We start from the raw sequence: 26,360 nt of genomic DNA, 5'->3' as shown, positions 1-26,360 counted from the left end.
ATATTAACCTCGAGGGGAGGAGCTAAGGGGACCATACACAATGCCCGGTGCATGGTGTGCAGTGTTGTGTAGAGGCAGGTGTTCTCAGTGCTATCACAACGTGGCCTGGGTGACTCACTTATGCCTCTAGCTCTCTGCCAAATGAGAGGCCACCCCAGAGGACCTCCATGCCATTTCGGACTCTTCTAGAACACAGAAACAGATCAGTGTGGCTGGAGAAACTGGGGGGAAAACCTGGCTTTAAAGAGAGGTCATGCACAATGGGGACTTAGAGGTGACAGGGCCTGCCAGCCTGGGCACAGCCTGTACCTAGTGGCTAGCAACGAGGGAGTCGGGAAGCCTGTTACCCAATATCTCCTCTTCCTTCTGCCTATTGGTGACTGCTTGGGACAGAGGAAAGGATCCCTGCACACCAGCTCCTGGACTGTCTTGAGGCAGAGGCTATCTTTCTCCTTTACCCCTGTCCTTTTTGCTTCTTGCCTAGGTTCCATGACCAATGCTAGAAAGCAGGGTTAGCCCCCTGCAGACAAGCATGGCTGAAATATATAGGCCCAGAGTGGTCAAGAAGTCAGGAGAGCCTAGGCCCTGGCAGCCTTGCTAGGGCAGCTACAAGCGCTGTACTGTTCTGCACTTGGGCTTCTTACCATGCAGGCTTCCTGGCATTTGGGTAGCCATGTCTGCCAGCCTCTATAACAAGAGCCGAGATCATGGAAACAAAAGGGTGGTGTGTTTACACAGTATTCTGGAGCCCAAATGGCAGGTTAAAAAAAGGACAAGGAAAATACAAAATAAACCAGGTGCTGGCACCGAAAAGGATTTTAAGTAGGTAGGAACCTGGGACAAGCTGAACCCAGAGTGGGTGTCTCAGTTCTCAATTTGGGGGCATCTGTGAATAGAATTCAGAGTCGCTGAATCTTCATTGCACAGAACTTCCTTTAGGGCTACAGGGCAAAGGTGATTTCAGCAGTGCCTTCCTTTGCCCAAAGAACCAACAATACTGTCGTCCCAAATACCGGGATTGCTTTTTACCTCACCGCCGCTTTGAGATTACAGATGTAACCGACTCCACACCTAACCTGGCCTTTCTTGAAAGGCATAGTGTCACATCACAATAGCGAAGTTTTGAGAATCACTCAATTATAAGTGATTGAGTTATTTTAATCTCCTGAAGTAATTTATTTCCTTGGTACACCTATGGTATTTTTACTTTTTTATTGTAGAGAGTTATTATTTGAGTGGTGGTGGTGGTGGTGCGTGTGTGTGTGTACACAGATGCTACAGTGTGTATGTGCAGGCCAGAGGACAACTTTAGGGGGTTGGTTCTCTCCTTCTATCTTGTTGGGCCAGTGTCTTAGTCAGGGTTTCTATTCCTATACAAACATTGTGACCAAGAAGCAAGTTGGGGAGGAAAGGGTTTATTCAGCTCACACTTCCACATTGCTGTTCATCACCAAAGGAAGTCAGGACAGGAACTCACACAGGGCAGGACGCAGGAGCTGATGCAGAGGCCATGGAGGGGTGTTACTTACTGGCTTGATTCCCCTGGCTTGTTCAGCCTGCTCTCTTATAGAACCCAACGCTACCAGCCCAGGGACAGCACCACCCACAATGGGCTGGGTCCTCCCCTCCCCCACCTTGGTCACTAGTTGAGAAAATGCCTTACAGCTGAGTCTCATGGAGGCATTTCCTCAACTGAGGTTCCTTTCTCTGTTATAACTCCAGTTTGTGTTAAGCTGACACACAGAACCAGTCAGTACAGCCAGGTCCTCTCTTGTTTTTGCTGTGTTGTGTGACTGTGTTTGTGTGTTTGCCTGTGAACCTATGGGTGATTTTCCCATCATGCCATGAGGGTACTAGGATTAGAGATGGTCATTGCATCTGGCTTTTTACATGAGAATGATCTCGGCTTCTCAGGCAAGCACCTGCTGAGCTATTGGCATTTAAAAACAAGCTTTGGCTGGCAAGGCAGCTCAGTGGTTAGGAGCCTGCATGGCTTTCCCAGTACCCACGGCAGGTAGCTCCAGCTATCTGACTCTCCAGCCCCACAGACAATGACGTCCTTTTCTGGACTCTCTGGGTATTTGCACTCACACATGCACACCCCCGCCTGTGACATGCATACATCACCACCATCATCGGAAGAATCAATAAAAATCCCAACATAACCCTGCTAAGTCTGGGCTAAATGTCACCAGGCTACACAAAAAGTTAAGAGTCCCTTCCTTCTGGCTGTGCTAAGGGAAAGCACATAGGGGACATGCCTGCTCGTGGAGGCAGCAGCCATACTACCATATGTGGGCTGTCTCTGACCAAAAGGAGCTTTCTCCCTTATGAAGGAGGAAGGCAGACCCCAACCAGGTATTTGATTAGCAGGTAGAAATGAAGAAAGTGATCTAGGCCATCCACTGCTGGCCATCACCATGGTCTCCAAGAGTGCGAGACCATGTCCTTCTTCTGATCTGAGAGCCCTTCCCCTGGGTTCGGTCACCTTCTCAGTTGACAGCCTCACCACCAGGAAAAGGAGTAGAATGAAAGGGTTTTTCATTCATTGTCTCTTAACTCTGCAAAGGGTTCGTGGCCACAGATGCACAACCCATATGGCCTTTCTGGATCCATTTTTTTCCTTTTGAATTTTGCGTAGACCCTTCACGATGGGTAAGGCCACCAGGACAATACCAATCTCACTTACTCAGTGTCTGAGGCTGATTCTAACTGTAGTTAGCTAGATTTGACCTCTCTCAGCTCTCGGACTAGGAATGTCGTAGTTGGGTCCTAGGTCCCAGGATCTCAAAGGAGCTCTGTGGACCCCAGAGCCACACTGCCATCTCAGAGCCCCACAGTCTGACATGATCCATACAAAACACACCAGTATGTCCTTCCTGTGACCTTCCCTTCTCAGTATCTGCATACAAAGGCAACCCCCACCTCCCCACAGCACACAGCAAACACAGTGAACTGTTGGGAACCACAGACTTTCAGGGTTTCATTCCCATTCAGCTGCCCTGCCTATCCTGGCCCTGTATTATCCGCTGGTGGCCCTGTACCCCGCTCCCGAACCAGAAAACTGGTGGTCTGGACAGGCAGCTGCATTCTCTACCCGCTGAGCTTCTGGAAGGGTAAGGAGGAGTGGGGTGGACGCCACAGCTCCGTGCAGTGTCCTGTGTCCCCGATGCCACGCCTGCTCACAAGGGAAGGTGCTGCCCATGTCAGGAGGTGGAGGAGAAGCATCTGCTTCCTCAGCTTGGCCTCAGCTCAGCCTGGGCTCTGTGCGCCAGGTTTCAATTCCACAGCCAACAAATGAGGTCTCATGCCTCCCCCTACTCTTTGATGTGAACATTCCACCCTGCCGTGGTAGTCGAAAAAGTTGCTGTGTAGCTTTGCCTAGAATTCATGAGGCCCCGGGTTCAATCCCCAGTGCTGCTACAAAATACATAAAAGCTGTGCAAAATATCTATGCCATTTTAAGTGAAAAATACAAAATAAACTCTATCTACGTCTGGAATTTCATGCCGTATAATCTTGGGAAATTTCTGTCTTCCTTCTTTTTTTCTTTTTTCCGTTTTTTGGTGATAGGCTCTCATTATGTGGCTCTGGCTATGCTGGAACTCACATATAGAACAGGCTGGCCTTGAACTCACAGAGATCTGTAGAGGGAGGTGTCAGTTCTCTAGTTGGTCCTTGATTGTGTCAATAGAGGAGGCAGAAGTCAATTGCTGGGTGAAGAGTCAAAGTCTGAGTCCCAGGAGGAAGAGAAGGGATGGAGAAAAAATTACTCGGACCAGGTTTTAGAGCTCAGAAGAAGCAGCAGGTATGTAGGTCTTGGGGCCCCCTCTGCCTTGAGTGGGGCGGGGCAAGGAAGATGGAGGGAACTAGTTGATAAGATTAGGGCAGGAAATTCTTCACCCAGCCACTGAGTTACCTGGCTTGTTTTAAAGTAATAAAACTACCTAGTGTTTTCCATCCACAGAGCTAAGGTTGGCAGGAGAGAAAGCAAGCGGACACAGTGGTTAGCCGGTGGAGCAGGAAGCTCCCAGCATTTTCAGGAAAGGCGCCAGCTACCCGTGAGGGGTGGGGCGCCATCATCACTCCAGTTGGCCATTGGCAGAGCTGATCTCCAAGCCTAGCCCTGAACCTAGCTGGGAGCAAGGGCAGAGTGCCAGAGAAGGAGGCAGAGTCCTGTTTTGTTTTTTTTTTTAAATCTGGGATTAAAGGCATGAGCCATTCACTGAGCTGAGCAAATTTCTAAATTTCTCTCAACACCCATCTCCTTACTTAAAAGCAAAGGATAGAGAAAGGAAAAGGTTAAGACTGGGGCACAGAGAGCAAAGATTTAAGACATGCCACAGAGTTTCTCTCCGGCGTGCCTGGTTCTATACCGGACACCCAGACAGAAGGTGAGAACGAGCATGGCCGAGTTCCCACCTTCTGATGTCAACCAGATAGGACAGGGCCTTACAACTGAGAGGAGCTTCAGGAGAGGAACCACTGGTGCCACTGGTGTGGATTCTTGTGAAATGTGTGGACCATCCAGGGTGTGATTATAAAAGGACAGACAGTTGTGAAGGGCCCTGGTGACTGTGATGAGACATAGTGGAAAGGTTATTTCTCTGCCGCTGAAATGAGCCAGTTCAAGCCAGATTAGATTATATGAAAGTGGGGTTACTGGGAGTTGCTCTGGGGCAGGGGAGTTCACTGGCTCCAAGGGCCAAGGCCAGGGAAGTCACCCTAGGGAAAGGGGGATAAGTAGGGGAAAGGAGAGAGAAAAGGAGAAAGGGGCTCACGGGGTGGGGGTGGGGCGACGGACGACAAAATGTCTGGATGCTACAGGGAAGAATCTGTAGGGGAAGGGAGCCCAGCCCATGTAGGAACTAAGGGATTCGGGGAGAATCTGGAGGCCAGGTCAGCTTCTGTATGTACAATATGCACCTCAGTCCCTTGTCCTGGGCCCCGAAAGCAAACAGTATCCTTAGCATGTTACAACTAACAACACAGCACACCCAAAGGAAAAGATACCGGCAGGCGCAGGAATAGAGACAATAAATGTGAGCTCTGTGCCCACCGCACAGAAGACACATAGCATGCCAGCTTCTGGTGACTGTCCCTGCCAGCTCTTGCCATCCAGGGTGACACCGAGCTGCTCACTGTACTTCCTGCTGCAACTGGGATGCCCCTCTAACCTCACTGGGCTGTCAGTTCTTCCTCGGTCACTTCACGCCAGGGAAGCCTCAGTTCAGAGGGTATCATTCGAGCCTCCAGTGATCTCACTAGGGCCCCCATAATGCGTTCACTGCTGCCACAATTTTATCAGTGTTGAACCTGGGACCCAGGCAGTTCCAGCAATGCTGCCGGTGTCTGTAGGGGTAGGATTTGAACCCAGATCTTCACACTTCCCATTACCACACAGCTCTGCGCGACCACCCTGATTTCTGCTACTGGTCAGCGTGGCTTATGTTATCTCAAGCTATTTCCTGCTTAGAGGTAATGGCGCGTGTCCTGGATGTGCCACCTGATGGTCACTGGTAGTGACCCTGCGTCACTCTCTTATGTTCCAGTATAAAAGTCCTACACCTGAGAAACCAGAGCCTTCTGATTTACAGGGACATATTCTTGAGAGACTGTCTTTTTTTTTTTTTTTTGAGATTTATTTATTTGTTTTATGTGAGTACACTGTAGCTGTCCTCAGACACACCAGAAGAGGACATCAGATCCCCGTTACAGATGGTTGTGAGCCACCATGTGGTTGTTAGGAATTGAACTTAGGACCTCTGGAGAGCATCCAACACTCTTAACGGCTGAGTCCTCTCGCCAGCCGCCAGCCGGGAGAGGGTCTCTTACTGCTACATTTTAACACATGCCTAGCCTGTTTTTGTTCAAGATAGGCAGGAGTCAACTTCACTTTATCATGAAAAACAGAATGAAGCCCTTTCTTGAAATATGAAACTGTAGAATTTGGTAAACAAACAAAAAACCAAACAAAAAACCAAATCACTTAGGGCACATAAAAAATTAAGGGCATTTAAATAAAGTAAGCTAAATAGTTTAAAAGTAAACAATTTTAGTTACATACTAAATCACTTCATTTGATGACAAGAACAATCAATCTTACATGTAATTTATCCACACATATACAATCTTTCCTTCTTTGTGAGGAAAAGGCCAGGGCTTGGCTCAATGGTAAAGTGCCTGCCTGCTGTGTATCAGGTGACCTAGGGCTCAACTCAGCACCACACAAACAAAACTGAAGGAACACGGTCATAGCCGGATAAGAGAAGTTTCCAGAAGGTGACAAATGGGAGTTTTTAAGGTTCATAGTTTGCGTTTAGGCTTTCTCTAAAGCATGACCGAAGGTGTAGCTTCTTCTCTCAAAACCACGAGAAATTAATTTAACAATTTTGATTATTCTTCAGCATGGGGGTCCCGGCTGTTAATCCCAGCACTTGGGAGTTCTAGGCCAGCCTGGTCTACAGAGTGAGTTCAGGACTGCCAGGGCTACACAGAGAAACCCTGTCTCAGAAACAAACAAACAAAACAAACAAAACAAAACAAAAAAACAGAAAAAATTTTAAAAATTATTTTCTTTCCTCTATTCATATGTAAAGACCTTGGTTCTTTTTTAGCAAAGCTAAAACTCTAAACGAAATTATCCACTGAACAGGAAACTAGAATAATTTCAGACAGACTGTATACTCTGACTGGGTCAGGGCACGGTGGGTGGAAGCTATCCCGTACCCCTCATTGTGTGCGCTAGCATTCTGGTGAACCCCCAGGCACAAACATCCCAGTGAGAACAATAATCAATTGTTCTCCATGGGGTGCTGACAAAGAAAGGGGGTCTCAGATGTAACCGCAAACACTTCCTGTGCTGCCCGCAGAAATACTGACTTGTAAGGCAGGAAGCACACAAAAACCCTGGGTAAGCCTGGTTTACACAGCTTAAAGAAAGGCCTTCTCACTCACTCAGAGTTATATAACTCAAACCGCCTATCCCCCAGGATGCTCTCCTCGGGGAGCTCACAGGGGAAGTCAGAGCAGTCAGTCTGCATAGATAACAAACTCCAGAATCCTTTCACAGTCTCCGGTAAAAAACGGAGACCTCAAGCACTCTTAATTCCCAGACACCGACACTGGCGCCCTCGTGTGGTAGGAAGTGGACTACTCCTGGGGCACACACACTGCTGCACTTTTGATAAACTTGAGCACAATGGAATTCATTCCCTGGCCCCTGTCTCCTCAGCTAACCAGTGTGGTGGATGATACTAGCAAAATTTAAACTAAATTATCTCTCAAAGTTTTTCTACAGGAAACTGTTGACAGAAAGCACAAGCAATCATGAACATGTCAACAATGGCATTGTTCTCTGGAAGGACAATCTAACCCCATCTGATCACAAGCATATACTGCTCAGGAGAACTGCAACACTCTAGCAGACAGCAGTGATACGGACCTGACCTGAACTTGCTACTGTAACTGACACATTTGGGCCCTGACACATTAGCTACTAATAACAGAATATCTTAGCTCTTCACAAGACTTTGGTCACTGTAAAAAAATCAACTCAGAACCATGCCTGGCATATAATTCACAAAACTTAATAGTTGCTTGTTACTATTTTAAAATACTGCCCTTAATAATAAAAAATTATTTTTTGTTATGGGAAAATAATTCTACTCTATGGGTATATAGTATTATGATTATATGTCAATAAATGGATAGGCGCATTGAGAATGCATTCCTTTTTTTTCCACTCAAGATATGGTTTCTCTGTATAGTCCCTGCTGTAGATCAGGCTGGCCTCAAACTCAGAGATCCACCTGCCTCTGCCTCTCAAGTGCTGCAAAAAAAATATTATTTTTAATAGATAGATGAGCGACGACTAATCCAGAAATAGTTTGTAGGGAGCTGCAAGGTCCTGCGCCCCAGGGATGGTGCAGGTTTCTGCCTTCCGCTCCTTGAGAAAAACAAGTCCTTATTTGGCTGTTCCTGCTTGGCCTGGTCGCTTCTGCATAGTACAACCTATCCATTATGCCCACGTGGCTTGCTAGGATTGGCCAGCGCTAGCTATTTAAGTGTGGTGGGGGGATTTCTTCTCGGGGTCAGAAGATTGTATCAAGGTTCCTGAGTAAAACTGCTTGAAGAAGATCTTCGCTGGTTGTGTCTTCCTTGCTGGTCACGGTTGGGCGAGACAAGTGGTGGCCCGTACAGGAACCAGGAGATCAGAACTTCTCGCAGTCAGGGCAGTGCTGGAAAGTTCCCAAGGTAAGGTGGGACTATAAGGACCTCGGGAAATTAGCGGCTATAAAGCTTCAGGGTAGTGAGCAAGAAAGTTTGCAGTAGTAGCGAACCGAAGGTAAAAACAGACAGCCTTGTAGTCGATGGACTTTTTCATCCTCCTTATTTTGTGGCTGCTTGTAAACCTCCTTTTTCATTTGGGACTCATTTTTGCCTATTGCTGTGAAGATTGTGTACAGTAACGGTGAGTTACACAAAATCATGGGGAATTCACAATCCCACCCAATTTTTCTGGCTCTTCATGAGCTGTCTGAATCATTGACCTATATGAAGAAATGGGGAAAGTCAAGAAAATAGACGCTTCTAAGTCTGTTGATGAAGTTTTTGGTGACATTATGAAGATTTTTGACAAAGAAGGCTAACTAACCCTGGGGACATCTTTGAAATCATGCTTGAATATTGCTTTCATAGCTGCTATCACAGCCCCCTTTTAAGGCAGTTTAAGATTACATCTCAATTAATGTCTAGAAATATATAGTAAGACAAATTATGTATTTTTTAATTTGTGGTCACAGTGCACAGTGAATTCAGGTTTAAATCATTTTAGGTATTATGGTGCTGACAAAATGAAGAAGGGTATCAGCTAATTCTTGTCTGTGTTAAAAGACTATCCCCTTAATCCCTTTTATGTCTGTGCCTTCTGGGAGACAGTTTCTTTTTAGTATGCATGTGTATCCCTTTTGTAATTGCAGTGTGTTGGGATTTGGGATTTCCACTTCCTCTTACTGCACATTTAAAATTTCCAACCTGCTAAGTGATTTTGTGGACCAAATTTAAAGGAACTTTATGTGTAGCTGGTTCTTGCTCAAGGTGTTTAGTAAACAAACTCAGAAAATGGATTCCTAGCAATGTTCTGTTTATCAGATGACTGACCATTTCCTGTCGAAAGTTAGAACGTAGAGATTGATTTACTACAGCTTGTGCAAAGTTGTGTGACAGCGCATGGTCTTTGTTCCAAGGTTTATCCTTTTAACTGCAAAGAATGAAGAGATTTTAGATTTAGCATATGGAAACTTAGTTAAATTGCTAGAAGGTAAAGGATTGATTATTCCCCGAAAAGGTACAAAAGGGCAATCTTGTAAATTATTTAGGAGCAAAAGTAAGCCCTTATATCATTATCCCCCAGAAGGTTGAATTGAGGAAAGATAATCTTAAGATTCTTAATGATTTTCAAAAATTATTGGGAGATATTAATTGGGTCAGATGTTATTTAAAATTACCAAATTATGAATTAAAACCATTGTACAATACTTTAGTTGGGGATTCGGGCTTGGATTCTCCTAGACAATTGACTGATGAAGCAAGGGAAGCTTTAAAGAAGGTTGAAAAAGGATTACAAGGCGCAGTGTTACATCGATGGAAGGAGGGTGCAGACATTGTGCTATGCATTCTAGCCACCTACATGCAGCCCGCAGGATTGTTGTGGCAAGATGGCCCTCTGCTTTGGGTTTATCCCAGAGTTTCTCCAGCTAGAACAATAGAGTATTATCCTACAGCAGTTGCATAATTAGCCCTGAATGGGATCCAACAGCGCATACAATATTTTGGTGTTTCCCCAACCTCGATCATAGTGCCCTATACAGGTTAGCAGATGAAGATCTTGTGTGGCACTGTGGATGATTGGGCTATATTACGCTGTGGATTCCATGGAGAGATAGATAATCATTATCCAAAACACCCTTTGCTATCCTTCCTCCTCCTCCTCTCCTTCTTTTAGAAGAAAAAAGAAGCAACTCTTTTTTAATGTTATTAAGATATTTTTCCATCATTGGGGAAAAAATCTAGATTTTATATGTCAGCAAGAATGTTGTTTCGTTGTCATGAGTTATTGAAGGAGAAGCTCACGTTTATGAATCACATAGTTCCCTTCAGCTGTCTGAGTCGCCGTGTGGGTAGGGAGATGCTGAGGAGCCCAGTCTGAGGTGAGCACTCAGCCTCTCCATGTGCCCCAGCTCAGACCTGGCATCTTTCTAAGGACTCTGACATGGGTCCTCTCAACTCCTGGTGGTCAGGTAATCCCTAGTCAGTACCACCCAGAGTTCTTTAGTCTCCAGAACTAACAGATAAAAGAGTTTTAAGGAACCAGCTGCCCTGTGTCTTCACGGTGGGTGGGGTCAGGGTGTGTTGGGGAGTGGGGGTGGGGGGAGGGGGTGTTGGGGGTGGGAGGGGAGATCTAAGTGAATAAACGGAAAGTTTACATTTTCTTGACATGCACAGAAAAAGAGGAAAAAGAGGAACCAGTGGATTAAAGGCCATTTCTATGTTTTCTAAGCCCCATCACCACGGGGAACACAGTGCCATGAGCACCAAGACCCAAGTCATGAGCAAAGAACAAGGACAGGGAGACCAGAGGCAACTTTCAGCTGACTGTTTCGTGGCTGGAAGAGCTCCTGTGGAGAGGGTTCTGGGAGGAGTGGCAACTGCAGCTCAGAGTTAACACTGGTCCATGTTCTGGGCCTTTTCCTCTCCTCTTGGATGCTCCTGCAGGCCGTGGATTCCCATACTGCTCGCTGCCTAGACCTCTGCTGAGGAGGTAGTCAGTCTTCCTCTCCCCTGCTGTGGAATGCTGATGCCACAGCTCTCTCCTGCTATTGTAATCAGACACTGAACTACAGATACTGGAACTACTCACGCTGGCGTGCTTCTCTCCAAATTAAACAACGTGAGGGCGCTCTTAGGAAAATGCCCTCAGAGGGCATGCATGTGTCCCCGTGGGTACTCTCAAGCTCAAAACAATCCCCACTTCAAATGAGAAGCGGGGTGTGTGTGTGTGTGTGTGTGTGTGTGTGTGTGTATGTGTGTGTGTGTCTTTCTCTCTGTGTCTGTCTCTCTGTTTCTCTCTGTCTCTCTCTGTCTCTCTCTCTGTCTCTCTGTCTCTCTCTCTGTCTAAGTCTCTCTCTCTCTCTCTCTCTCTGTGTGTGTGTGAGTGTGTCTTTCTCTCTGTGTCTGTCTCTCTGTTTCTCTCTGTCTCTCTCTGTCTCTCTCTCTGTCTCTCTGTCTAAGTCTCTCTCTCTCTCTCTCTCTCTCTCTCTCTCTCTCTCTCTCTCTCTGTGTGTGTGTGTGTGTGTGTGTGTGTGTGTAGCTCTGACTAGCCTGAAATTTACTATGCAGGCTCATCTCAAATCAATCACTAAGATCCACCTGCTTTTGACCCCCAAGTGCTGAGGGTGTGCACTGTGCCTAGCCTGACACGTGCTTCTTCACTGTAAGGTTTTTAGATGCCTATGATGGTAACTTCTTTGAAGGCAGTTTGGTAGAATCACTCACTTCTATTCCATTCCTGGGATTGGACACTTGGGGACTGGCAAGCCAAAGCCCTTAGAAAGTCATTGTTTGCACGTGATGGTGATCTCTATGATAAATAAGAACTCTTTAAAGGCTCTCAAATCTAAGTAAAGAAAACCCGTGATCCTGCTTGCTTCTTTGAATCTCAGCCTAGTCAAGTGAAAAGTTCTCCAGTGGTAGGCAAGGGGTTGCACATTAGTCTCAATGCCTCCAAGATACTTGGAGTGTTTTTCCTGAAGAGCAACTCTCAGAACCGTCCCTGGAGATGTCCAGACCCCCTTCTCTCCTGCTGCCCACACTTAAGCAGCAATCGGAGGCACAGGGATGTTAAGGCTTACATACCACTTACATACTAACGGAGGAGGATCCGTTACTGATTTGCCCCTTTGAGAGATCTGTGGCTTTTCATACACAGACTGCACTCAAGTGGTCCAGGCATGAGCAGAGCCCCACCTCCCTTGGGATGGACAAAGCTCTTCTTTATAACACGTTCAGCAGACAGCCAGTGCTCATTGGCCTTTTGTCTGAGACTACATGTAAGATTTCTCTTCCTTAGTTTTCTAAAACAGCAATTCCAAACCTTCCTAAATCTGTGACCCTTTACACAGTTTCTCATGCTGTGGTGATCCCCAACTAGAAGATTATTTTCATGGCTACTTCATAGCTATAATTTGGCTGCTGTTATAAACTATAATACACCTGTGTTTCCCCATGGTCTTAGGTGACAACATATGTGCATGTGAAAGGGTCATTTGGATGCCACCCCCCAAGCGGTCATGCCCCATAGGTTGAGAACCACTGTTCTGAAGAGAATTCTTATTTCTTATGAATAATATCACCAAGCTGCTAATTGACTAATGAAATGAAATCTATACATGCCATGCAAGAAACCCCATTTAATGATAATCCCTTGCTTTTCTTCAAACTATTATTTTCAACCTTCAAACTTCTTTTACTTCTTAATGTAGAGCTCCTTTTTAAGATTGACGATTTCTTTCCAACATGGCTTCTCCAACTTCTGACATCCGACTTCATGTGCAAATGGAACCTGAGATCAATTTGTGGCTTCCCTCTCAAAGGGAGGCGCCACGGTCAGGCTTTCGGTCGAAGATTAGACAGTACTACTGACTGCACTCTAGCTGTCCTAGAGAACCCACTCTATAGACCGGGCTGGGCTCAAACTCTCAGAGATCCACCTGCCTCTCTGCCTCCTGAGTGCTGGGATTGTAGGTGTTTGCAATCACACGAGGCTTGAAAGGTCGAATTCTTTTAAAATAAAAGGCTTAAGTTGACTTCACTGGCTGGCAGACTATTGTATTAATGGGGTCAAATTAAATTTTTATGCCAGATAGTAATTGTCTACAGTGAGAAAAGTGATCTCTTCGTTATCCTTGAATCCTGTTGTCACAAAGTATAAGAGACATCATCAGTCACAAGGGTAGAGCTGGGCTACACATTTGACTTTGCCGACCAAGCACAGCTGTTATAATTTTTGCTTCTTGCTGTAATCCTATGTTATCAGATAAGAGGCTTCAGGTGTTCTTCCGCCTCTTAGGAAGTTGCACGTTTGCACAATACATGAAACTTTTTGGAAACACACACTTCAGGTTTTACTAAGTTCACTGCAGACACACAGGCCAAGAAAGGAGGGAGACGTTAATCCTTTGTATTGACCCACATAACCCCCTTGGCTGTTCCTCCTGTTGGTCAGCATTCTGTCTTCAGTGAGATGACGAAGCTGTTATTGATCCTATTGTTCCATTTTTGGCTTATAATATGCCCATTTCCCCATCCATACCAGCTTGGCCTTTATGTGACTTATGTCACAATAGTCTCTTTCTTCTCTTTGCTTAACAACTCCCTCTCATGGTGGCTTTAATGAGAATGACCCCAATAGGGTCATAGATTTGAATACTTGGTCCTGGTAGAACTGGTTGGGAAGGATTAGGAGATGTGGCCTTGTTGGAGGTGTGTCACTCTGGGTAGGCTTTGAAGTTTCAAAAGCTCACACCATTGCCAGTTAGCTCTCTGTCTCTCCAAGCCTCATGCTTATGGATTAGATATGAGCTCTTAGCTACTGCTCTAGCACCATGCTGGTCTGTGCCTGTTTCCATTCTCCCTGATGACATGATCATGGACTCACTCTTTGGAACCATGAGCCCCAAATTAAATGATTTCTTTTGTAACTTACTTTGTGGGTCATGACAATAGCAAAGCAACTAAGACACCTTTCTTCTTGGATTATTTAGGACTTGTCTCTAGCTTGCACTTTTTCTCTCGCCTTCTTAGTTTCTTTTTTTCTTTTTAATATAGTTACATTTTAGCTTTGGTCTCTGAACTTGTAACTCCTGAAATCTTAAACTCCCTAGGTTTGCTTGTGAGCTGCAGACCTTGCCTACCTGGACAGATAGAATGACACTCTAGTTACCGCCTCCATCCACCCTCCTACCCTTCCTGAGGCATCTGTCCAGCACAGAGATTTGGAAGCATCCGTCAACCCTAACTCCTTCTTACCTCAGGTAGTCAGAGGTCTGGTCAGTTCCGCTATTCTTTCTCATATCAGGTCGTCTGACTCCTCCCTCTAATCTCTGCCTCCTACTAAGTTCCCACCACCTCTCACCTGCTGCATGGGAGCCTCCGAGTTCATATCCCAGCATCCTCTGACCATTGTCATCCAATTCATCTTGTCACATCTTGTCATTTGGTTAAAGTCACAGCTGGTTATCTCATCTGACAGATATCATGTCTAACACTCACCGCTCCTGTCTGATTCTAACAGTCCTGGCAGGAGTAAAGGCATTCTAAAAGACTCTGCCTTTCCTTTCTGCTGCTTAATTATTGAGACTATGGACCAGAAGGAATATGAATTTCCTCAGGAATCTCACTCTGGGAGAAAGGAAGGGCTAAAGCCCTTGTGCTTGCCAAAGGGGGGAAGCCCGTCTCTGAGGAAAAGATTTCATACAATTCTGACAGCTTGTCAGATCCCTGTAGCGGAGATTCTGAAGTGGAAGTGGTGATGAATAGGACTGTACCCTGACCAGGACTGTTGAGTAATGTGTACTCAGTCTCTCTTTAAACCTAAACTTCATGTCAGGACCCTGAAGATGCACCGAAGCTGGCGGTTGGGGGAGCAGCCATGGAACCTCTTTGTTCCTCTTCCCAATGTTGTCACATTGAACAACACTCCTCTTCCTATCTTTTCACTGCTACTCTGTGTCTTTATTTGGCTTCCTGGGGATGTGTGGCTGAGCCTAACTTGTTACAACTTCCAGGCTTGGCTCCCGACAACTCAGGTACCATTCCCATCATTTGGTTGATGCTCCACTCCAAGAACACATGACCTGCATCATGGGCTCTTTCTCAAACTGTCTCTACACACGCACTTCCCTTTAATACAATAACGCTGTGACCCTTTAACACAGTTCCTCATGCTGTGGTGACCCTCAACCATAAAATTAATTCCATTGCTATTCTGTAACTACAATTTTGACGCTGCCAATGTAAATATCTCTTGTGCAGGATCTCTGATATGTGACCCACAGGTTGAGAACCCCTGGGTTAATCAGAAACACCTCACCCCAACTCCTTTCTAAAATTTGCTTGCAGAATTACTTATTTATCTTTTCTTATTATTATTGTTGCTGTTTTATTTTATTTCATTTTACTGGGGATTGAATCCAGGGTCTATTAGGCATGATCTAGGCATGACAGGCATATAATCTCAAACGAAGTTTTACTCCTGTTCACTTCTCTTTGTTTATATATCAATTAATTGATTGATTGATTTTGTTTTTTAAGCCACAGTTTCTCTTTGTAGCCCTAGTTTTTCCAGAACTCTCGCTCTGTAGACTAGGTTGGTCTTGAACTCAGAGATTTGCCTGCCTCTGCCTTCTGAGGGCTGGGATTAAAGGCACGCACCACCATCACCTGGCCCCCTCCTGTTCACTTTTCAAGATCACAGTTCAAATGTCACATGTTAGGGATCGGTTCTAAGGCTATCTCAATTCAGTTCAACTCCCAAAGGCTGCGTTCCTAGACACTGAGGGTCTCCGCCCCCAGCTGGATTTGATTGGCAATAAAGAATTGCTGTACAGCCAATGGCTGGGCAGGAAGACTGAGGCGGGACCTGGAGATTTGCCGGCTGGGGCCACTGGCCACTGGCCCCTTCCTCGGGCCTTGAGTAGCAGGGGAAAGTTTAGGACCCTCAGGAGTACCGGAGAGGAGCATTTACTAGCGGGGAAGGTTTAGGAGGGCCCAATCTTTGAGTTAGTGACCCACTGGGAGCCAGCCAGTTCCGGAAGCCTTCCACCAGACCACCAGTGGCCACTTTGTGTCAGGATTCCCTTCAAACTGGGCTTCTTATCTTCACTGCACTGGCCGAGTCACTCCATTACGGCTTAGTGTAACTCGCTCCTCCAGGTCTAGAAGGGACGGAGCTGTAAGAACTGAGCTCATCTTGCCCCAGGGCTCAGCACATTGACTCAGAGATCAATATATCTGCAGGGTGTGTGTGTACACTCGATTCTGCGCTGTTTGTCTCCCATTGATGGTTTTCGGCTGTAGGTCCTACACAGTCCATATGCATTTAATACGTTATCATTAACTACAGTTTCCAACTGTGCTATAAGCCTAGGCTCTACCTTAAGTGTGACTATGTGTGAGTTTGACTTTTAAGGGATGTTTTCTAGCAGGGGGGGAAGTCCCTGACCTTTTAAAAATCAGTGTATCCAGCAATTTAAGCTAGTAAACTCTACAGTTAGAATACACACCAAAAGACCCAACCATCATGGTCTTGCCTGATTCTGCATCCCACTCTCATGACAAAGCCTTTGCATATCTCTGTTCCAACCAGGGGAGCCTCCATACTGGAACATGAGGGCCCAGGACCTGCTCTTATATCCAGGTCTCTGCAATGGTCACAGTGTTAACGCTCTTCTTCTCAAACTGCACCTTCTCAGGATGCCTTCCGTGCCACCCAGCTATCTCCAGCTTACACAGGTTTTAATTCCACCTTTTTCTCAATAGCATTCATCATCTGGCACACTCTACTTCTGTCTGTCTGTCTGTCTGTCTGTCTGTCTGTCTGTGTTTTAGATATGGTTTCTGTGTGTAGCCCTTGCTGTCTTGGAACTCATTCTCTAGATGAGTCTAGGCTCAAACTCAGAGAATATGATGGCTGCCTCTGCTGAGATTAGAGGCACGTGCCACCACACCCAGCCAGACTACATTTTAACTGCCTCTTTCAATAAATGCTTCATGGGTGTTTTGTCTCTATGTCTCTTGGTGGATCCCCAGCATCTCCTGCTGGCACACAGCAAGCACTCAGTGGCTGATGTCATGGTTTGCAGGCTTTTAGAGAACAGCTTGAACAACAACAAAACAGAGGACATAATTAAAAAAAAACATGCGAAGAAACCAAACAGATATCCTCTGAAGAAGATGCATCATAAGCCACTCAGCACATAGAAATACAGTATCACGGGGCTGCAGAGATGGCTTTCCTGCTTTATCAGGAGCCCGGAGTTCAGACTCTAGCATTCACATCACATACAAATACCTGTAACTCTAGCTCCAAGGGATTGGATGCACCCCTTGTAGCCTGTGTGGGTACCATCAAACACACACACACACACACACACACACACACACACACGCACAGATACAGGCACACACACTCACATACACACACACAAACACACACTCACATGCACATACACACATACATACTCATATGCACATACACAGGCACACACTCACACATACATTCACACACATACATGCACATATGCACACATTCACATGCACATATGCACACACTCACATGCACATACACAGGCACACACACTCATACACACGCATACACATACATACACATATACAGGCACACACACTCACACACACATGCACATACACAGGCTCACATGCTCAAAACACCACATACACATGAATAAAAGGTTTAAATTATAGTATCACTAATTATTATTCAAAACTACAATAACTACTACCACATATTCACTGAGACAACTGTTTTCAAGGCAAAAAAATAAATAAAAAGAAAATAAAAGTGTTAATGAAGGTGAGAAACTGGACCCCATGGCGTTCCTGGTGGGGGATGTGAAAGGGTGCAGGCACTAGAAAGCACAACTATCAGCAAAAGATTAGACTGAACCAGCATAGAATCCAGAATCTATCTACTTCTAGGTAGACAGGCAAAAGGGGTGAGAACGGAACACTGAGAAGTGTTTGTACGGAACCCCCATGTCAATCGCAGGTGAGGGACAAACAAAACGAGGTAGATTCTTAAGGAGAGAGTTACCCACCCTTCAGAACTGACTCACACCTGGATAACACCATGACCCTGAACCCTAACACAAGGCAGGTACAAAAGGACACATATTGTAGAATTCTCCTTATTTTAGGTACCTAGAGTGGTCAAATTCATAGAAATGGAATGGTGATTGGTGAAGGCCCAAGTGATTGGCAGGATGGGAAATTAGTGTGTATGAACCCACAGCCCTGGCTGCCCTGGAACTCTCTCTGTAGACCAGGCTGGCCCCAAACTCACAGAGGTCTGCCTGCCTGTGCCTCTGGTGTGCTGTGATCAAACACCCCCTTTCCTCCCCCAGCAAAACGTCTTTTGCGAAAAAGACAAATGTTCCAGAGGTGGGGAATGGTGGTGGTTATACAAGTAAGTGGGCATACTTAATGCCACTGAGCCGTACACCTAAAGTGCTTAAGATTTTACTGCAATTTTACTGCAATTACAATCAAAGGGCCATATGGCTGTTTTAAAGTCTAACATGGAACCTACTAAAGAAGGACATAAGTATAAAGGAGTTAAGACTGGACATAAGCGTCCAGCTGTGTCCACTCTGCCTAGCTCGTCCTCGTTCCCTCCAGGAGCACAGGTCTCATAATGGTTTGGGACCATCACTGGTAGCTTGGGGTTCTACCCATGAGCACACTTCCCGTTCTCACCATCCCTTTGGAAATATTACCTCAGGTTCCACTTACTAGGAGGAGTGGGGCGGGAAGAGAAAAGAAAAAAAAATCACTGACTGGCCTAGGGACACACGTCCATGTGGCCCGTCCTTGGCAGAGACTCTCAGGTTCTAAGCTCTGTCCTGCCATAAATCCATGCTCAGAACAACCCCATCGAGTGGGAGAAAGGACTATCTAACTTACCGTTCACAAGTGGATAAGCACAAAATTCACTGAGCTTTATACATGGAAGAGCGGCTGTCCTGAGGGGATTGATGGTGAATATGCATTAAGGATTGAAAAAGTATTTTTATTATATGTGTATGAGTATGTCTGCAGAGGCCAGAACAAGGTGTCCGCTGACCAAGGTGTTGGCTGCCCTGGAATTGGAGGTAGGGACACTTGTGAGCCTCCGTGTGGCGGCTGGGAAGTAGATCTGCATTGTCTGCAGGAGTAGAGCGTGTTCTTAACCACTGGGCTATCTCTCCAGCCCTGTATTAAAGATTTCTAATTAATGACTGCATCAAAAATTTTCCACTAGACCAGCAGTAGATTACACACTTCAAGCCAGTTTCCTTTTGCCATTTGGCAGTTACAAAAAACAAACCTAACAGAATGAATAAGTGTGTCCACATTACCGAGCTAGTACGTCTTAGCCTGAGCCACCTTGCTGCCGAGCACTCACACTTAACCGTTATCCTGTCCTCTCCAGTAAAGCCCTAACTTTGGTTCTTTGGGAAAGGCCTCAATTCATGCTTCCTTCAGCTGAAAAAAGTGCTAAAAACCCCACAGGTCCTTTTAGTTTTTCCCTAACTCAACCACAGGGGTCCCTGGCTTCTGCCCATCAGTTGGGTGTAAGTATCTGCATCTGTCTCAGTTAGTTGCTTGTTGGGTCTCTCAGAGGACAGCCATGCCAGGCTCCTGTCTGTAAGCACATCATAGCATCAGTAATAGTGTCAGGCCCTGGAGTCTCCCCTTGAGCTGGATCGCAATCTGGGCCTGTCACTCCTCTCCCTCAGGTTCCTCTCCATTTTTTGTTCCTGAAGTTCTTTTAGACAGGAACAATTCTGGATCAGAGTTCCTGACATGGGATGGCAACTCCATCCCTAGGAGCTGAGGAGAAGACCATGGGAAGACCAGCAGTCACAACTAACCGGGACCCCCAAGATCTCTCAGACACTGGACCACCAACCAGGAAGCATGCATCAGCTGATATGAGGCCCCCGACACATACACAACAGAGGACTATCAGGTCTGGGTTCAGTCAGAGAAGATGCACCTAACCCTCGACAGACTTGAAGCCCCAGGGGGTGGGGCAGTCTAGTGGGATCGGGGGTGAAGGGGGTGGGGGCATCCTCTTGGAGTCAAGGGAGGAGGAATGGGATAGGGAGTGGCCAGGGGTGGAAAGGGTAGTGGCTGGACTGTAAAGGAAGATTAAATAATAATAATAATTCACCAAAAAAAAAAACCCCAAACAAAACCCAAAACAAAACAAACAAACAAAAACCACTGGTCGTTGCGCTTCCTGACTCTCTAACCATCTCAATACTTCTATTCTCTGAGCCTAAATGAAACAAGACACTATTTTCTAGACTAAAATGGAACTCCTGGATCTCTTAAATTTTTTGTGTATTTTATATAAAAACGTACTAAAGATTACTAGAACAAATAGTGACATTTGGGTCACCTCATTTAATGTGCCCCGATTTTCCCACAGGGCACCTCTCCACAGGACTGCACAATCTGCTGATCCACAGGGTTGATGTCCCCCACTCCCTGTCTAAGGGCGTCTGCAGTTCTTTCTGAGGAGATGTTGCTTTGTTCTCCAGCCTCTGGAGAGAGAGGATGTACCCTGGGGCTTGTCAATAGGAGGGCATTCAGTCTGCCAGGCCACCCCATAGGCTGCAAGGGCCTTCAGCCAACTAAAACAAATATTAACTTGGAAGAACATTAGGAACAGGCTCCAACCGGCCAAGTATAATGGACAGGGAAGGGGAAGACAGGGTCACACAGCACAGCTGGGCTCTGAGCCAATGGCTAGAGATTCTTCTGCCCCTTACAAGAGCTTTTCAGGCCATTTCCTCTTAAAAAAAAAAATCGGCTTCTTTGAAACCACCATATATATATATATATATATATATATATATATATATATATATATATATATATATATATATATATATATGAGACAGCTCCTAAAACAAACCTATTTATAGTGTTGTGTCTACTTTGTTCAAAAACAAACCTAATAAACAAACAACAGCTCACCCAACACATGTCACCTGCAGTGTGATATGTGTGATACCCTACTGACCCATTCCGTCGCTGAATCTGAATCTGAAGACTGGCTTGTTCCGTACCCATTCATTTGCACCTGGACAAAGCCAGAGTGAACGGTCCTGAACTCACTACATAGACCAGGCTGGTCCTGAACTCACCACATAGACCAGGCTGGCCTTGAACTCACAGAGATCCTCCCACATCTGCCTCTGCCTCCACTTCCCAAGTGCTGGGATTAAAGACGTGAACCACTACCAGCCACAAGCCGCAGCATCTGAAAGTCGGGGCTAGCATATTTGAACACCAAAGAGGGCAGGAGGAACGGTGCTTACAGAGTTCTCCTTTAACTGCAGGCCTTCCCCGTTGGGAAGGGATGACCTTCGCTTGGAATTTCTGTTCGGGGTGGAAGTAATGGTCCCAACTTTCTTCTTCACTGTGAGCACCTCGCAGCTGGCTTGGTCCTCATTGTGTGTGCTCTTTCCAGCATTAATAACCCTGGAGAAGAAGCCAGAAAAAGCCAATCAGATGGTGGTTTCTGGGAAGCTGAGTGCTCAGTCTCTATCTCAAGGGTCAGCCAAGGAGACCGGAGAACTGGCATTGAACTACTTAATGCAGAGGGCCCATGCTCTCACTATTTCATGGCCTGGATAAACAGAGCTGTTGAAAGCAGAATTGAATTAGCACCCTCTGACACACTTGCTAAGGGAGTCATTCTGATCTCCACTCACCTCTGCAGGTGTCTGTCAGATGTGGCAACTCAGTGGTCCCCCCCTCTACTCAAAACACATAAAGGAACCACTCCCACTCCTTCAGGTTAAGTTGGAGTCTGAACTGTTGGGTAATTACAACACAGACAGACAGGGAATTCTGTTCCATTTTCCCAAGTGTTTGAGCAAAGTCACTATTCATCTTATCAAAGAACACGGCAGCAATTTACAGCACATGGTAAAGTCCGAGGGAAGGGAGAACCATACTTCACTATGTCACCTCTCACTCACACTCAAGCCAGGGATTGGATCAAAGGTGTGTGCGTGTGCTGTGAGAATATTTTTAGCTCTGTCTTTTATTCCTGCCCTCTGCACTTTGACTTGGATAGTGAAGACATTCCACACAGTACCGTAGCAAGACCAGACCATACCGCATAGTACCGTAGACGTAGTAAGGCTTTCATTTAATTTTAATGTAAGAAGAGTCAGAATCTTTCAGGAAAACATGCTTCACCATTCACGTGTCTTTGCCTAAGCCCAAGTTCATAGATCCCCTTGTGCGCGCATGCGCGCACGCACACACACATTCACACTTTGCTTTTATTGTTTTCGGTCTCTAAGTCCTTTTTAAAATGCAATAATTAATGACATCATTCCCTGTACTCTCTTTGGTCACGCCCACCCTTGGATGTGAGCAGCTAACCTTTGCTAACTAGTATGTCCCACACACAACACTGATCTTACTGGACAGATAGGTTTTTCTAAAAACCTATAGTTTTGCCTCACACAAAGTTCAGTTCCATCCATCTGTGTAAACAGAAACGGGTGCCCTTGTTATAACAAGATTTTCTTTTAAGATTTATTCATTTATTATATATAAGTACACTGTGGCTGTCTTCAGACACACCAGAAGAGGGCATCGGATCTCTTTACAGATGGTTGTGAGCCACCATGTGGTTGCTGGGAATTGAACTCATGACCTCTGGAAGAGCAGTCAGGTGTTCTTAACCGCTGAGCCATCTCTCCAGCCCCTATATAACAAGATTTTTATCTTTTCCCTAATTGATTTGAAAAAAAATGACTACTTTTGGGTGGGTTGGTGGGATGGTTCAATGGGTGAAACCATCTGTCGCCATGCCTGGCAATCCAGGTTTGAAAAAGAAAACAAGGTTGCCATCTGAGCAGACTCATCTGCACAGGTGCCTGCTACCTGCTCCATAATTAAACTGCTTCATTGTTCTTGTTGGTGCTGCTACAATGTCCATTTCAGTTACTCGAATAAGCAAAACTCTGCTTCTATTCATTTAAGATACTGCACTGTGTGTGTGTATATATATAATTAAATTTTGCTTACAACCCTTTAAAATCACATTCTAGAGGATGATAAGGAGTTGAGCATCAAGTGGATGTTACAGTTTCTTATACCTGGTGTGGAGAGGTTGGGAGAGAGAGAGGGTGTGTTATCCTCACTCCCTCTCCTCTAAGAAACAGATAGTTTAGGATGCACATGATGAGGTAATCTACGGGGGATGATTAGCAGTGCCACGATGACAGTCAGGACTCAGCAACTGACTCTGAGTGTCACATACAAGGACACAGCTGGGATAAAGACGGGATACCTCAACTCCTTCCCTCTGCACCGAGGGAACGTCAGGCAGTCTGTAGCAAGCCAAACTGGACTGTGGGGAAACACATAGTAGGCCTGTTTTAGTCTAGCACCGAGAGGAAGGATAACTTCCTCCCTGCTTCTCCGACCAGAGAGGAGTCTGAGAAAGACCCCAGGGAAAAGGAAGCAGAGACAGCTCAGATTTGCCTAACCTAGAGACGGTCATGTTTGCTCCTAGCTATCTTACTAGGTGAGACTGCATTTGAAGCTCAAGACAGACAGACAGGGTCACTAGGTGCGTTCTTCTGATGTCTGAACTTGGAGAACAGAGCCAGGAGGGCAAGAGAATGAGGAAGGAAATAACTTGTCGCCTCAGTCACTGGTAATGACCTGCCAGCAGTGTGTTATTTACTGAGATGTAATGCTATACCACCACAATTTCCCAAACAAGCACCTTTCCCCGACAAGGCTGAAGTAGAGGTCCAGCTGGCAGAACAGCTCATGATGACAAGTCCCTCACAGCCCTGTCCGTGGAAGCTCTCGGCTACCATTCCCAGAACTCGGTGGCACTCTACCATTAGTGCCTAACCTCCTGTTGTCGCCTTTTGTTGCTTTACTTTAAAATAACAACAGCAAAAGCGCTGCAGATCTTCAATAGCTCTCTGTAAGGCTGACTCATCAGCCACTGCTGGCTTCCAGGAGTCTATAAAGCTACTATAATTACTTACATCATAAAATTGAAATCACCCTCCCCCCTAAAATGCAGCCTCCTGCCTTCCTTTATGGGTGCTAAACTCTGAATCTGACCTGGTTTTGCCAAGAGGTACCCAAAACCCTGTGGCATGCATGAGGAATTCAGACCCTGGGTGGCGACAAAGATACAAGCTTGCACAGTTGAATGTAGCAGAGCTGGGAAGATGAGAGGCCTGGCTCTTGCCCTGGCCCTGAGGCTCTTGTTTTCCTATTGTGCGTCTATTCCTGGCAGCGCAGCGCATGGTTCAGAGGTCAGCACTGCACTGAGGCATCAGAACTGGAGAATTGTGAGAGAACAATTACTGGTGACCTTACTTTGCCATTGCGTGTTCAATCGGCTTGTGAACAACCCAGTGAAATGCTAAAATGTCAGAAATGTCAATCTGGTGGAAATAATACTGTCCTGGTCAGACATTTCAGTATTACCTCATTATAAAGGACTGACCCCCTCAACTCCCCCCCCCAAATAAACCCCACGGCAACAACAAAACCCTTTTCTTTATTTAAAAGAATAAAAATGCTTTATTTTATTTTATTTTTTTAGTGTGTGTTTTGTCTACGTGTGCATTAAATATACCAGGTGCATGAAGAGGCCAGAGGAGGGCATCAGATCCCATGAAACTAATTTTAGACGGCTGTGACTTACCATGTGTGCCTGAAACTGAACATGGGGCCTCTAGAAGACCAATATGTGCAGGAAGCTGCTGATGGCTCCAACCCCCTGTCCCCGGCTTTGTTGGGGACTGACTGCAGGGCCATGCGCTTTCCCCCCATCTCCAGTTCTGCGTCTCCTAGTTCCCAGTATTTCACCTTCAGTATTTCACACAGATTTAGTAGAAGGACTTGATTCTTCTCAATTTATGTTGGTCCTAAAAATTTCAATGCCTACCAACTTAAACACTATGTTTTCTTCTTCAAAGGCAATGCACACCCGTCAGGTGGAAAGGGAGCCGGACTCCACTAAAACGTGGTTCTCAACCATTTTAATGCTTTGACCCTTTAGTGCGGTTCTTCATGCTGTGGTCACCCCCAACCATAAAGTTATTTGTGTGGCTACTTCATAGCTGTAATCTTGCTACTGTTATGAAAAGTAATATAAATCAGATATGCAGGATAGCTGATAAGTGACCACCAAAGGAGTCACGGCCCACAGGTTGAGAACACTGCAAAGCTAAAAGTGAATGGAGAAAAATCCTGGTTTCCCAAGCTGAGGAACATCTGTGTCAACTGCAAGCACATGACCGCATGAACAGCTTAGTCTGCCCTTGGCTTCTGCCCCCAATAAAGCCAGTGCCTAAGTTCAGAAAGCACATTCTGTTGTCTGCACACTATGGTTACTTTGAACATTTGAAAATATAAGACACTGGTGGGTAATAAATTATCATATTTTTGGTGATGTTTTCCAGTCTCCTACAGAGAAGGGAAACATTTTCTGTGAACTAACCTGGAGGCAATAAACCGTGGCTGTTAAAAGCAGGGGCTCTGTTATGGTTCATATATGCTCAGCCCAGGGTATGGCACTATTGGAAGGTATGGCCTTGTTGGAATAGGTGTGTCACTGTGGGAGTGGGCTTAAGACCTTCATCCTAGCTGCCTGGAAGCCAGTATTCTGCTAGCAGCCTTCAGATGAAGATGTAGAACTCTCATTGGAGAGATGGCTCAGTGGTTAAGAGCACTGACTGCTGTTCCAGAGGTCCTGAGTTCAATTCCCAGCAACCACATGATGGTTCACAGCCATCTGTAATGAGGTCTGATGTCCTCTTCAGGTGTGTCTGAAGACAGCTACAGTGTACTCACATACATAAAATGAAGATGTAGAACTCTCAGCTCCTCCTGCACCATGCCTGCCTGGATGCTGCCAGGTTCCCACCTTGATGATAATGGACTGAACCTCTGAGCCTGTGAGCCAGCCCCAATGAAATGTTGTCCCTGTAAGAGTTGCCTTGGTCATGGTGTCCATTCACAGCAGTAAAACCCTAACTAAGACAGCCTCTCGCCTAAGAACAGGGCCCAGAGCAGGTACTTTAGAGTGAATGTAGGAGTCAGAGAGACACCGCCTCTGCTGCTTACTTCCTGGTGAGGAGAATGGGGGTTTTGTTGAGATCTGTCTGTGTGCCAAAGAGCTCTCAGCACCTTATGTGGAGTAACCAACTCGTCCCATGCTCTGGTCAGCTCTGTGAGGCAACTACTGCTGCTCCAGCCTTTCAGAGGCTGGTGCAGTTGGGGAGTGGCAGTGGGCATGTAACTTACCACGCACCTCAAGTCCTTACCGGCAAGCATTTCGTGAACTACATTCTGAGTTGCCAAAATATGTGTTGAATAGGGGGACTTCATCCACCTAAATAACTTGGGTAATTTTAAAGTTAAGAGTTCAAATTCGGAAAGGAAATAGAAAAAGAAAAGGAGAAAGAGAAAATGAAGGAGAATATGGGCTGCTCAATACAGAAATTTTGCAACCA

At 45.8% G+C, this 26,360-nt stretch overlaps 1 protein-coding gene across 2 annotated transcripts in view; it reads right to left on the bottom strand.

Annotated features, from left to right (window-relative positions):
• Positions 1-26,360, bottom strand: part of Ppm1h (protein phosphatase, Mg2+/Mn2+ dependent, 1H) — a 260,861-nt gene that overhangs the window by 140,361 nt on the left and 94,140 nt on the right. For both annotated transcript variants that reach the window (NM_001271079.2, XM_039079145.2), the window contains exon 2: positions 21,168-21,330. In NM_001271079.2, coding sequence (NP_001258008.1) covers positions 21,168-21,330 — 163 coding nt within the window. The remainder of the gene's footprint in view (positions 1-21,167; positions 21,331-26,360) is intronic.

The sequence above is a fragment of the Rattus norvegicus genome, chromosome 7, assembly GCF_036323735.1.
Source record: "Rattus norvegicus strain BN/NHsdMcwi chromosome 7, GRCr8, whole genome shotgun sequence".
Classification (NCBI taxonomy): Eukaryota; Metazoa; Chordata; class Mammalia; order Rodentia; family Muridae; genus Rattus; species Rattus norvegicus.
The sequence above is the reverse complement of the archived record's forward strand: the minus strand, read 5'-3'. Positions and strand labels throughout refer to the sequence as shown.